At 39.2% G+C, this 14,435-nt stretch overlaps 2 protein-coding genes across 2 annotated transcripts; both read left to right on the top strand.

Moving 5' to 3' along the window:
• The first annotated feature begins 323 nt into the window (after positions 1 to 323).
• On the top strand, positions 324 to 9,305 carry LOC143207457 (uncharacterized). Its single transcript, XM_076420935.1, has 5 exons — positions 324 to 896; positions 1,629 to 1,866; positions 3,217 to 3,329; positions 3,531 to 3,565; positions 8,505 to 9,305. Exons 1-5 carry the CDS (start codon positions 877 to 879, stop codon positions 8,573 to 8,575), a joined length of 477 nt encoding a protein of 158 aa, XP_076277050.1. The 5' UTR covers positions 324 to 876; the 3' UTR covers positions 8,576 to 9,305.
• A 168-nt stretch (positions 9,306 to 9,473) lies between these two features.
• LOC143211142 (uncharacterized) lies at positions 9,474 to 14,019 on the top strand. The gene is made up of 5 exons (XM_076428606.1): positions 9,474 to 9,976; positions 10,024 to 10,571; positions 10,854 to 12,996; positions 13,082 to 13,208; positions 13,477 to 14,019. The coding sequence occupies exons 1-5, from the start codon at positions 9,474 to 9,476 to the stop codon at positions 14,017 to 14,019; spliced, it is 3,864 nt and encodes a 1,287-aa protein (XP_076284721.1).
• Positions 14,020 to 14,435: the final 416 nt, after the last annotated feature.

The raw sequence follows: 14,435 nt of genomic DNA, 5'->3' as shown, positions 1-14,435 counted from the left end.
AAGTTTGACCGTTAACCTGCAACGCACAGAGTGAGCAATTTCACTACCAGATGAAATCTAATTCAATAAATCGCCTCTTTCACGCAATTTAAATTATAAGTCAACGGAGCTTATATGCTCAAATAAACGTATCGTCAACAAGACTTTGCACGAAGTGTAGCAAATTCCATTAACAGCTCGCAACGCGACAAGAAATGCCCTTTTGCCGGGCAATGAACACAAGGAAATAACTTGCCTTATTGGCGACTTCCAAATACAATTCTCAATGAATAATTTTCGCAATTTAACAATTTAATATTCGCAATTTGAATCTTCTTCGCGACTAGAAATTCCCTTGAGCCGGGCTAGCAACTGAATAGAAAATTATCAGCCTTATTGGCTATTTGAAATGACAATTTTAACTTTACACGATTCGCAATCTCACGCGGAAGACAGCGGGACTCATACGTGCTTACTGGATCGAGCCCAGACGTAGAGTGATTAATCTGCTGCTCGCATCGACCTCCTTCGATCGCAATTAAGAGGGGATCGATGCGCACGCAGCCTCTTATCTATGTCGATCGCTCCCGCGATCCTTGTCTATGACGAGATGACACATGACGTCACAAACGTCGCAGTAGGGATCGATATAGATTCGCGCGATGTTTCGATGTGTAAGCAGTACGGTTACACTCTACTGTATTAAAATGCACCTACTCATGTTTGCTACAAATTCATGAAATCCGCGGTCTAGTGATTGCATTACCTGATTGTTGTGATTTGTGCAGCAGTACAAGGGATATGGCAATTATTATTAGTGCATAACTATGTGTTGACAAATGTGAACAGTGACTGTGAGTGTGGAGAAATTTCAAGACACACATTTCGAAGCAGCAAATGGATTTACGGTTGAACACGTGAGTTTTTAATACAATCAGTTTCTGCTTCTTCTCTTGTTTTACGATAACCTCGTAAACTAAAGCCAATGTTGTTCAGAATAATGGTCTTGACCACATATCTAAAGCTCATTGAAATCGGATAGAAGCTAGTAGTACATCGATCCCATGGATTTACAAGTAAAGTTTCTCGCGATAATCTCGTAAACTAAAGCCGATCGCCAAAAAGTCTAAAGAGAAATGTTGTTCAGAATAATGATCTTGACCACATATCCAAAGCTCATTGAAATCGGAGAGCATTCACATAATCGAGAAACTCTTGTTCGTTGCGATGTCACGGCGTACCACCGACACTCGCTTGCCCGCGCGGCGCGGCGCGGCGGGCCAGGGCGCGCTCTGATTGGTCCGTGTTTTTCGTTAATAACTCCTAAACAAAGCCGCAGTTGACATTGGTGCAAAGGAAAATGTCTCTTAGAATGGTCTCAGGAACCTCCCATTTCCGGGACTTACACTTAGTTTGGGACACCCTGTATATATATATAGCAAAAAAAAAGTTTGAAGTACCAATTTTTTGTCCAATTACGGATGCCGGCGTGCCTGTGCGAGAATGCGGTGGCACACATATCGCTAGATCCGCATATACGTATATGAAATTACAAGGTTTTTTCAACACAAAATGACGCTTCAACATGAGTTCATATTTTTACGTTATCGAGGAATAATTTATCTCCGTTATTTGGATATTGATTACAGACCCGCCATTAATATAACGACAACGCGTTCCGACTTTGGTCGCAAGGTGGAGGAGGAGTCTCATCCAAGCAGAGACGGCTTTGAGGAGCTTCGTTTCAAGCGGACGGAGTCGACGCGAAATCCCTCGGGTAGACAGCAGACCCGTGGGTCGCGAGCGAGGAAGAATTACCAGGCATCGCGCAATTACGCATTTAAGCGTCAGCAAGGTCAACAGATGCAGCAGAAGATTCGAGAGGCTGTACGTAGGAATCTGGCTGCCAGCCTACTATTTATATACCTACGGCATGCTATTTATTGAAAAGCTTACAAGTAACTAATAAAATTCTTAAATCTTTATCGCTTAGCTGGCTAAATATTTTTTCAGTGCAAAGAAATGGTAATTCGTTAAGGCTTTTCAGGAGAAAAAGTAAAAACTTATTCCTAACTTGTTCCAACAACTCTTCTCTTTCTATCCCTCTTCTAAATCGACTATTTATCGTAGTATCATATACAGGGTGATGCACCAGAAACAGGCCACCTGAATAACTCGACTGCTATTGGTAATAGGAAGAAATGCATCAGATGGAACTTGCTTGGATTCGAGGGGGCATTAATGTTAGTAGCTTTTTTGTAGGTGGACGCGTAAAGGACATATGAAGGTCAACTTCATTTTTTTAAATGGAATGAGGTATTTTTTATTACATCAATCGATTCAGCTGGACATTCGTTACAAAAAAGTACTAACCTATGTATGTCGAAAAAATAGTAGTTCAGGAGAGATATTTCAATTTAAATAACTCTAAAATACCATTACTGCCGTACTAAGACGTTAGTGTTTACTTACTTGTGTAACGTCTTATTACGACACAGTATGTAATGGTATTTTAGAGTTATTTAAATTTAAATATCTCCTGAACTACTAATTTTTCGACATACATAGGTTAGCATTTTTTTTATAACGAATGTCCAGCTGCATCGATTGATGTAGTAAAAAATACCTCATTCCATTTAAAAAAATGAAGGTGACCATCATATGTCCTTTACGCGTGCACCTACAAAAAAGCTACTAACATTAATGCCCCCTCGACACCAAGCAAGTTCCATCTGATGCATTTCTTCCTAACACCAATAGCAGCCGAGTTATTCAGGTGGCCTGTTTCTAGCGCCTCAGCCTGTACTTTGTCTTATAATCATCTGATTTCAAAGCCTTTACAATACTTTCAATTTTTGCTAATTCGCTTGTATTTTTTGTCAAAATATCGTAAAAAGAAGCACCGCTATTATCAATCTTCTTCCTCTTCATGATCTGTACTTCTGCGTCACATTTGTTCAGAAAATTACTAATTTTGTAATCTCTGCTAATACACCACAAATATCTTTCACTTACACATAAACCTGCAGCTTTCACCTTAGCTATGTGCTGTTTAAGTAGCTTAGTAGATTATTGAAGGGCGAGGTACTCACTGATGGGAAGCCGTCTCAGTTTTTGACGCGATTGCGTAACTTGAATGACGGGACGTGTATTTATTTTCTATTAATTCGAATTTATTTTTTGACGATTGGTCGACTGAGATTAATTGAATTTGTTCTTTCTGTCATAAACCCTAAGGGTACAGAATACTTCGAAGCTGCCAACCTCCTGAGGCTACCTACTTTGATGACCAAAGACGACATCGAAAGCTATAGGGCAACGTGTCGTGCTTTCTTCAAGGGGGAGAGAATGTAACTACCAAGAGATATCTTAATAATTAATCTTTATTATTCAACATTTTCTTTTCAAAGTATTAATAAAAAATTGTACTACCTACATACTTTTTATATTTCGAAAATCATTTAAATAGTATTTACATTAAAATCTTTTCATATTCCAATGGAATTTTACGAATCGATTTTAATATCTTTTGTCTCATTTTTTGATTTCAGAACTCTAACGCAGCTTCTCATTCCCCTAACAAGTAGTGAGTCAATAAACAACCGTTTTTTTATTGTTCTATTTCTCACGTAGTATATTTTGACAAGTACAGTGGCCGTGAGAACGCCAGGCGTTCCCGCCGGTAGTGATCTGTTTTCTAGATAGGTAGGGTCTGTTTGTACGTCGCTTTTTCTTTTTATAAATATAACAATAACAATTTCGATAATTGAGTTTCCAATTTGCGAGACGTCTTTCCTAATTTGCTACATAATTATTAGTGTCACTTTTTATCATGAAGATGATCATTTGTATTGTAGGAGCGAGAATTTGAAGATTTTCTGTATGCTTGTGTCACGTTCTCATGCAGGAATAGCATGGAACGCTAGTGATGGGCACCATCGACTAAAAACTATCGACTAAATCGATAGTATTCAACTACTATTTTCAGTCGACTGATTTTTTAAACTATCGACTGAATTTAGTAGTGGTGGGGTTACTATTTTCCATAGACATATAGAGATAGACTGCGCGGCCTGTACGAAGCGCTGAAGCCCACAATGGCGGCAAAAAACCAAAATAAAACATCAATAAATACATCAATTAGAAAGAGAGCGCTATGGACCCCGGCTAATGCTCTCTCTCTCACTCTTTGTACCGCGCGCCACCATTGTGGGCTTCAACTCGCCCATAAGACGGCGCAGACTATCTCTATATGTCTATGCTATTTTCAGTCGACTGTTTACACGTCGCCATCTTGAAATTTCAAATGTCAGTGTCAGACGATGAAACGAAAAGGTTAGAAATACATAATTATGACAGGACGTGCAAATATGCAAGTAATGAAATATGTAATAGATATTTCAATACTTTAATTCATATTGGATGTTAAAATCTTATTGCTATTTATGCAATATAAACTATATATGTGATATAAATAAATTGTGTACATTTATATTTATAACGTAGTGTATGAATTTATTATTAAATAAAGACAAAATCATTCAATCACGAAATTTAATATCTCTGTACTGTCCCATACTGTCCTACTATTCATTTAACAAGCGAACATCGAGAATAAGAGTAAATACGAGAATAACCTACAGGTATAAACGACTGAAAACTATCGACTAAATTCAGTTACTGAATCAGTCGCTTAAACTATCGAGCTATTGGTTGAATTTTAACGGCGGATGTTTTGAATAAATTTTATAAGATTTACTATCAAATACATTCACTCATTAGCGATATCGAATTATTAAAAATTATTTTTATTATTATTAATTATTTAATTATTGTCTGGTATATTTACCCCAATTTACTCTTACTGTGCCTATAATACTAAGTGAGCACTGCAGTACAATGCTGTAAGAGTGAGTGAGAAATGAGATCTATACGTAGGCATAGACTATAGCCCGCAATCTAGACGTATAACCACTAAAACGAAATTTCAGTCGACTAAAAACTATCGACTAAATATTCGATAGTATGTAGTAACTAAATAGTAATTAGTCGATAGTTGAATTTAGTCGATAATGCCCATCACTATGGAACGCGCCTGTCCTCTGAGCAGTGATGCCAGAATCGGGGACGCGAGGACGCTTCCCCTCCAGCACAGGTTCCCCCTCTCTGACAGACCGTCCTCGCCGTAGCTTCTGCTGCGCACGCGCTACACACGAACGTACTTCTACTCTGCCCGTGTGCCATGTTGCCGAAGTTTCGGAAGCACGAGTCGGAAAGTCGGGATCTGGAGACGGCGCGCATTTGAATCCCGGGACGGCGCGGTGCACATTTTGCTATAACTTTTGATCTAAAAAAGATATCGAAGCGAAATTTGGACTAAATTTTTTTTTTTAAACCGGGTTTAATGGTTCATCCTAAAATATGTTTTGTATTTCTTAAAAAATTTTTCTCGTTGATTTTTAAAGTTAAGGTAGTCCAGATGGCCCCCAACACAAATTGATTTTTAGTCGAACCATGCTCAATAAACAATTACGAAAAAATTTATAAATATTCCACTTAATAGCACACATGATCGAGATTTTTTTCAGATTTTTCAGATTGTGCAGACATGTTTATAAAAATTGAAAATCTCGAAACATTCGAAGAAAATGCATATTTCGTATTGAACTTTTCGAGATACCAGTTTTATAAAAATTCATTAGTCCGATATTATTGAAACAATTGTCCTTAATTTTTCTCAGAATTTTTTATAAATTGTATCGTTGTTAAAAAATCAAAATCAATTTTTTCGATACTTCTTTGTTGATGTATTATGTAATACTGAATATTTTTATAATCAGAAAAATAATGTACAGACTTGATGATGCAATATAAAACATTTTATTTACGTTATATTTCAATATACATATGTGCATCACTCCTAACAATTTTGTTAATCACATAATTATTGTAACGACATTTTACATATATCAGGTCGTTAAGTATGAAACTAGACAAATAAAACACAAATTTCAAACACATTTGTCAAGTTTCATACATCTCCGGTTACGAAAATCGATTTTAAATGGTCCCTGCCTTTCTGTAACATAACAAAAAAAACAAAAAATTAGTTAAAGTCATGATTGCAAAGTATAGAATAAAATATTAATGTATAACTTTATAGTATGGTTTATACTTATCTTTTCTTTAAAGTCATTCTTGAATCTGCTAATATTGATTTTACGTTATCGCGATTTTAAATGGTCCTCTGTCTTTCTACACCATAAAAAAAACACATAGTTAAAGTTATAAGTACAAAGTACTTACAGAATGAAATATTAATGTAACGATACACTTCTCTTATTATTATAGTAAACAGCCTCCAGTTTCTTTGTCTCGTTTTTAATACTTTTTAATGGGTTTTTAACATTTTTTTATCTTATTAGGAATTTATTTTAGTGAGTGACCATATTCATCGATAAAAAAAGATAAGTATACGTTACTATTTATATTTAGTCCTACAAGATTGCAATTCGAATTACGATTTTAATTATGTCTACTTTTTCCTTGAATATAGCAACGCGTGGGTATCAGCGGTAATGAAATAGCAGATTCAAGAATGACTTCAAACAAAAGCGAAGTGTATCGTTACATTAATATGTCATTCTGTAAGTACTTTGGAATTATAACTTTAACTATGTGTTTCTTTTTATGTTGTAGAAAGGCAGAGGACCATTTAAAATCGCGATAACGTAAAATCAATATTAGCAGATTCAAGAATGACTTCAAAGAAAAGAGAAGTGCATCGTTACATTAATATTTCATTCTGTAAGTACTTTGTACTTATAACTTTAACTATGTGTTTTTTTTATGTTGTAGAAAGACAGAGGACCATTTAAAATCGCGATAACGTAAAATCAATATTAGCAGATTCAAGAATGACTTTAAAGAAAAGATAAGTATAAACCATACTATAAAGTTATACATTAATATTTTATTCTATACTTTGCAATCATGACTTTAACTAATTTTTTGTTTTTTTTGTTATGTTACAGAAAGGCAGGGACCATTTAAAATCGATTTTCGTAACCGGAGATGTATGAAACTTGACAAATGTGTTTGAAATTTGTGTTTTATTTGTCTAGTTTCATACTTAACGACCTGATATATGTAAAATGTCGTTACAATAATTATGTGATTAACAAAATTGTTAGGAGTGATGCACATATGTATATTGAAATATAACGTAAATAAAATGTTTTATATTGCATCATCAAGTCTGTACATTATTTTTCTGATTATAAAAATATTCAGTATTACATAATACATCAACAAAGAAGTATCGAAAAAATTGATTTTGATTTTTTAACAACGATATAATTTATAAAAAATTCTGAGAAAAATTAAGGACAATTGTTTCAATAATATCGGACTAATGAGTTTTTATAAAACTGGTATCTCGAAAAGTTCAATACGAAATATGCATTTTCTTCGAATGTTTCGAGATTTTCAATTTTTTTAAACATGTCTGCATAATCTGAAAAATCTGAAAAAAATCTCAATCATGTGTGCTATTAAGTGGAATATTTATAAATTTTTTCGTAATTGTTTATTGAGCATGGTTCGACTAAAACTCAATTTGTGTTGGGGGCCCTCTGGACTACCTTAACTTTAAAAATCAACGAGAAAAATTTTTTAAGAAATACAAAACATATTTTAGGATGAACCATTAAACCCGGTTTTTTAAAAAAAAATTTAGTCCAAATTTCGCTTCGATATCTTTTTTAGATCAAAAGTTATAGCAAAATGTGCACCGCGCCGTCCCGGGATTCAAATGCGCGCCGTCTCCAGATCCCGACTTTCCGACTCGTGCTTCCGAAACTTCGGCAACATGAAAATTGGTGAAAATCGAAGGAACGCGTCGCCGACGCGTTCGGTCGAGCAGGTAGTCACACGGACATGGTAGAGGTACGCTTGTTGTGTAGCGCGCGTGCAATCGAGCATTCACTCACACGGGCAGAGTAGAAGTACGTTCGTGTGTAGCGCGTGCGCAGCAGAAGCTACGGCGAGGACGGTCCGTCAGAGAGGGGGAACCTGTGCTGGAGGGGAAGCGTCCTCGCGTCCCCGATTCTGGCATCACTGACTCCTGCTGACTCCCTCGCCGCCACTGCGCTCCCCTCCTCCACGCTCCGCGAATGCACGCGTACCCTAGACCTGGCCGCTAACTATAATACTATCGCAGGTAACCAGGGGGTTTTTACGCTAAAACACTTTAAAATGAGCCCCTGAAAAAGATGGTATGTATCATTAAAATTGGCGTCACAAGTGAGCTGGTAAAGGACGCCGTGTACCCCCGTTTCAGGTAGAGGCGGGTCGAGCGCACCGCTATTATGGTCCGTTAACTATATCGCTGTATAACTCTAACGATTAAATCCCCCCTAATTTCACATGGACTACAACATAGTTCATTTAGAACAAAATCGGCGATGGTGCCTGCAAAAATTGATCGATTCGGCATGGAATGACCTTTACATATCTTTTTGCAGAATGTCGCAGAAGAAGTACGGCTACCCCAAAGACTTCAAGGATCACCCGAATATATATCGAAAGATATTAAAGGGGTTCCTTGAAGTCTATCCGGATTCCACCAGCAGCAGCGGAACCATCACAATGGACAGCGTGCGCTATATGTATATTCAACGCGGCGTATGTGGTTCCGCTGAAGCCGAGGAGACTCCAGAGCTTGCGCTTATATATTCGGAGGCATCACCTACGAATGCATACGGATGCCTTCGAATTGGGCCTTGCAGCAGCCACCTCCCCATCCCCCCTTCCTGATGATCCTGCCCCATCCAACCTCCACTCCCCTTCTCCTGTACGCCATCTTTCTCCTGATCCCGCCATTTCTGTACTCCATCTTTCTCCTGGTCCCGTTCCTTCGTCATCTCCCCCTGATTCCCCTTCCGGTTCTAATTGTCCTCACCCACCCATTCCCACGGCTGCTGAGCGCAAGCTCAAAGAGCGGCGCCGAAGGCAAGTGGACCTTCTGGTGGAGAGTCTGCAAGGATGGGGAGACGATGTAAGAGAAAATAAATTTTAATATTATTATAAAAATTTATATTTTGATTGTTTATATATTTTGTAAGATGTTGTAAGAATGATGTAAGTGTGCATGTCATATGACTGAGTGTGAGTTTAATGTTTAAGTGTTATATATGTTTTTATCGATTTACGTGTCATATATGTTTTTATTGATTTGCATGCTGCGTTAATGTTTTGTTAACAAATGTATGTTTTACGTTGTGATTTTGTTAAAATAAAATAGACAGTCTCTTGCGAGCGATTGACGAAGCATCACGTCGTGTCAAATATATTTACGAATTCCGTGTCCAGCCTCCTTATAATTTTCAGAAGTGGGATTGAGACAGTCGTTTCGCAATTTCAATTTCAAGTCGGTTTTACGTGAAGTTACGTGACAGACGTTTGTGTGAAATTTCATACCGTGTCGTTTTAAAATGAGTTGTTCTCTTACGGTACCGGAACTGAAAGAGAAGCTGAAAGCAAAGAATTTGCAATCGACTGGTACGAAGGCCGAACTGATAAAACGTTTATTGGGTGCTGGTGTCACAGTGGAAGAATTAGCTATGACAGATGATGGGTGCACGGAAGAACCGGTTGCGGGGACGAGCGACGAGACTCGCCACCGACCCGATACGAGAGGGCTGGTGGACGAGATAACTTTACGCGAATTAGACGTTCTAAGGAGAGAACGAGACGTTGTTGTACGAGAGAACGAACTGTTTAGGAGAGAATTGCCGTTGTTACGGGAGACGCCAAGATCAGAAGCAAGCGCATCTGGACGGACGAGAGTGAAGAAGTGGCAAGAGTTGAAAGACATAGTGGGTGAATTTGGTGGAAATAGTAAGGACTTTGGCCGGTGGGAGAAACAGGTGAGAGGACTCCTGTCGACGTACGAGTTGGACAACCACCAAGCGAAAGCAGCGAACCACCAAGCGAAGTGTGTAGCAGATTGACGGGTCGCGCATTGAAGTGGTATCATTCTAGAATGGACTGTGTAGAATTAGGCACCGATGAGCTTTTGAAAGAGTTGAAGAGGCTGTACGGGCAACGACTAGATCCTTTATGTTTGAGACGCGAGCTTGAAACGAGGAAATGGGCCGTGGAAGAATCTTTCGCCGATTACGTGCATGATAAGACAATCCTTGCAAAACGAGTGCCTGTTTCGGAAACAGAATTACTTAGCTACGTCGTTGGCGGTATACCGAATAGGGAATTGCAAATACAAGCTAAGGTGCAGTGTTATAAGTCCGTGGACGAAGTACTGCCGGCTTTCACTAACGTCAAGTTGCCGGCGGGAAGACCGCGACTATCGGAAGTAGTTTTGCTGTCGGGAAAAGTTGCACCGTTGGATGGATCTGGTAGACCACCAATACGCCACCAAACAATAGGCCCTTCAGCTGTCGGATCAGGAAGGCTATTGCCGAGGGAAGGACAAGGACCGGGAAGGCCATCGCCGAGGGAAGGACAAGGATCAGCGAGCACCGGGCGGAGATGTTTTAATTGCAACGAGCCCGGTCACTTCTCAGCTGATTGTACGAAGCCAGCAAGAGAAAGGGGTTCCTGTTTCACGTGCGGACAGATGGGTCATCGAGCAAATCAATGCAGCACACAGACAACGAGGGGCGAAGTCAACTACATTACCCGTGGGCGGAAAGAAGACGATGACTTTCGGCGTGCGGTAGAATTACAGATAAGTAGCGAGAGCGGTGGTTTCAGTACAAAAGTAAACACACTAATTGATTCAGGGAGCCCGATTAGTTTTGTTAAAGGGGGTTACATTCCGAGAATGTGTTTTAAGACCGATCGCGATTCAGATAGGTTTCATGGAATTAACGGTAGTGATTTGAACGTGTTAGGAAAGATGCGAGCTACGATTATTTACGACGCAGTAAAATATTATGTTACGTTGAGAATTTTACCGGATGAAACGATGAAAAACCCATTAGTTTTAGGACGCGACTTCATGAAAATTGCCAAGTTATCGTTGAGTAGAGAAGAAACGGTAGAACGCAACGATATAGCCGACATTATGAACATTGAGGTAGATAAGGTTAACGCGTGCATCAGTACCGACGACATGCATTTCGACGAGAGCCTTTCGGCTGAGATTAAGACACGAGCACGCGAGTTGTTTAATAAGACGTACATTAACGCACAGAGACCTGCAGAGCCAAACGTAGAAAACACGATGAAATTAACGCTTACGAACGACAAACCTTTTTCATTTTCACCTCGTAGATTATCGTATGATGAGAAAAATAAATTACGTTGTATCCTCGACGGATTATTAGAAAGAGGTATAATTAGGGAGAGCATATCCGAGTACGCATCTCCTATCGTTCTGACGAAGAAAAAGAACGGAGAAATTAGAATGTGCGTAGATTTCCGCACATTGAATAAAATCACGGTTCGCGATAACTTTCCTCTGCCATTGATCGAAGATCAATTAGATCTACTGGAAGGAAAAAAATATTTCACGGCACTCGATTTAAAAGATGGATTTTTCCATGTTAAGATGGACGAAGCGTCGGTTAAATTTACGTCTTTCGTAACGCCTTTCGGGCAATACGAATACACGAGGATGCCATTCGGGTTAAAAGGTGCGTCTCTTAAATTCCAACGCTACGTCACGGAAATCTTTAAAGAGCTAATCAATGAGGGCGAAATATCTGTTTATTTGGATGATTTTCTTATCGCGACAGAGACGATAGAACATCATATGAAAGTCCTCGGAAAAGTATTTGAACTACTTACAGCGAATCTTTTGAATTTACGGTTAGATAAATGCAGGTTTCTCCAAACAAAACTCGATTATTTGGGTTATACTGTAACGAACAAAGGAATTAGGCCGACGGAACAAGGACTCGAAGCGGTAAAGAAATTCCCACTCCCGCGAAATGTACGAGAGGTGCAGGGATTTTTAGGCCTCTGTTCGTATTTTCGGAAATTTATTGAGGGCTTTTCCATCCTCGCGAAGCCTTTGTACGATTTGACGAGAAAGGATGCGAAGTTTCAGTTAGGCGAAAAAGAAAAACAAGCGTTCGAGATGCTTAAGAATCGATTGTTAAACGCGCCGATATTAAGTATTTATTCTCCACGAGACGAGACTGAGTTGCATTGTGACGCGAGCGCATCGGAGTTTGGTGCTATCCTGTTGCAAACGAAAGCCGACAAGAAGCTGCATCCAGTATTTTACTTTTCTAAACGAACAACCGAGATTGAATCGCGCTATCATAGTTTCGAGTTAGAAACGCTAGCAATCGTTTCTGCCCTCCGCCGTTTCCGAAGATATTTACTAGGAATAAAATTTAAGATACTTACGGATTGTCAAGCTCTTAGTTTGACACTAAATAAAAAAGAGACCAATCCTCGAATTGCACGTTGGATACTTGAAATGCAAAATTACGACTATGTGCTAGAGCATAGGGCTGGTTCGCGTATGCTCCACGTAGACTCGTTAAGTCGTCAGGTTCTCGTGATCGAAGACAATTTGTTCGATAGAAATTTAGCGCTATGCCAACATGATGATAAAGATATCGAGAAAATCCGTACAGAGTTAGAAACCACGGAAAGTAAATTGTATGAAATGAGGAACGGTCTGGTATATCGGAAGTATCAGGGTAAAATTTTGTTTTACGTGCCGAGCAATTTGGAATCGAGCATTATGTATAAGTACCACAACGAGATGGGACACGTCGGAATTGAGAAAACCGCGCGGAACATTGCAGATACTTATTGGTTTCCGAATATGAGGTCCAAAATCGAGAAACACATTCGTGGCTGTTTGAAATGTATCGCGTACACGCCAAACTACGGAAAGTTGGAAGGTACCTTGCACTGTATACCGAAAGGGGATGCACCTTTTGATACGCTACACATTGATCATTTGGCTCCTGTTTCGAGATCGCGCAGATCGCGTTACAATTATATATTTGTTGTAGTCGACGCGTTCACTAAGTACATATATTAAAATGTATCCAACTAAAACAACGAACACCGCCGATCTTATTAAGTGTTTAAAATCGTATTTCGAGCATTATAGTCAGCCACTGCGTATCGTTTCGGACCGAGGAAGTTGTTTTGCGTCTCGTGAATTCGATGAGTTTACACAAGAGTATAATATACAGCACGTTATGATAGCGACCGCTTCCCCTCAGACGAACGGGCAGGTAGAAAGATATAGCCGCACAATTTTGCCGATGATCACTAAATTGATGAGTGAGCGTGGTGTGGTATGGCACAATGTATTGCGAGAGGTTGAATTTGCGTGCAATAATACTTTTTGTGTTTCCGCCGCCGACCGTGTTCGTCAAACTCTTGGCTACCAACGCAGATTTAAGAAGGCAATTCAATTTCTCTGGGAAAGGGGCTTTCTTATTCTATAAGTAGATGATGAAGGAAACGTGGACTATAAATGGAGATATGACTGATTCGCAGGCTTCTCAGATTGTTTACCTTTCAATGTTCGGGACATATAAAGAGGACCTGGGCGTGTTAAGCCAAATAACTAACCAAGGAAATTGGTATACTAGAGAGCAGTTAGGAAAATGTATGGTGAAACAGAACACCTGTGGAAAATCCATAAAATTCACACCCATAGCCCAGAAGATGTATTCTAAACTGTGTTCTGCCAACCAGGCCGGTTTCCTCAGTAACAACTATAGTACTCAGCTTTCAACCCAGCCCGTGTTCAGTGGGACCCGGATGCAACATTTTAGGGATGACTTTTTCGAATATCTAAGGGAGAAGCGTACCAATGCTGTTGTGGAGGAGTCCAATTTTAATTTGGTTCAAGAGTTAAGGGCGGCGATTGATGAGATCACTAAGAAGATTGACGACAACGGTAGAAAGTGGAAGATGGGAACTACTGAATGGTATTCGATTGAGGATTTGACTAATGCAGGAGTGGAGAAGAAATTAGAAAAAGTAGTTATACCAACCCTTGGTATATGTTTCTTGGGAAAAAACAAGGCCAATTGACAAGCATAACTAGAGGGTTATTGTTGCTCGCTCGCTTCGCTCGCTCGCAAGTAGGGTTGTTTTTGCTCGCTCGCTTTGCGAGCTGGCGGATAGGACTGCTCTTGCGAAAAGGTTAGTGGTACGCATGGCTAGTAGTACCTATAGCTATTAATGTTTTTTTTTTATTTGGTGTGTGACTCTCCACGAGCCACACAAAGAACTTCCCGATTCGTTAGTTGCAGTATATTATTATCATTATTAAGTGTACGTTTTAAGAAGATTATACGTTTTCAGGGAAATTCAATAGTTTTCTACTTATCAAAATGTTTGCTATATGGCGTCGCATTAAACCAACATCGTATGCTCGTTGCTCGCTTGGTTCCTTGTTATAGCATACTAATGTTGCAAAATAAATTGTCTTAATTAGTTTTTCGCAA

The sequence above is a fragment of the Lasioglossum baleicum genome, chromosome 1 (genome assembly GCF_051020765.1).
Source record: "Lasioglossum baleicum chromosome 1, iyLasBale1, whole genome shotgun sequence".
NCBI classification, from domain to species: domain Eukaryota; kingdom Metazoa; phylum Arthropoda; class Insecta; order Hymenoptera; family Halictidae; genus Lasioglossum; species Lasioglossum baleicum.
The sequence above is the reverse complement of the archived record's forward strand: the minus strand, read 5'-3'. Positions and strand labels throughout refer to the sequence as shown.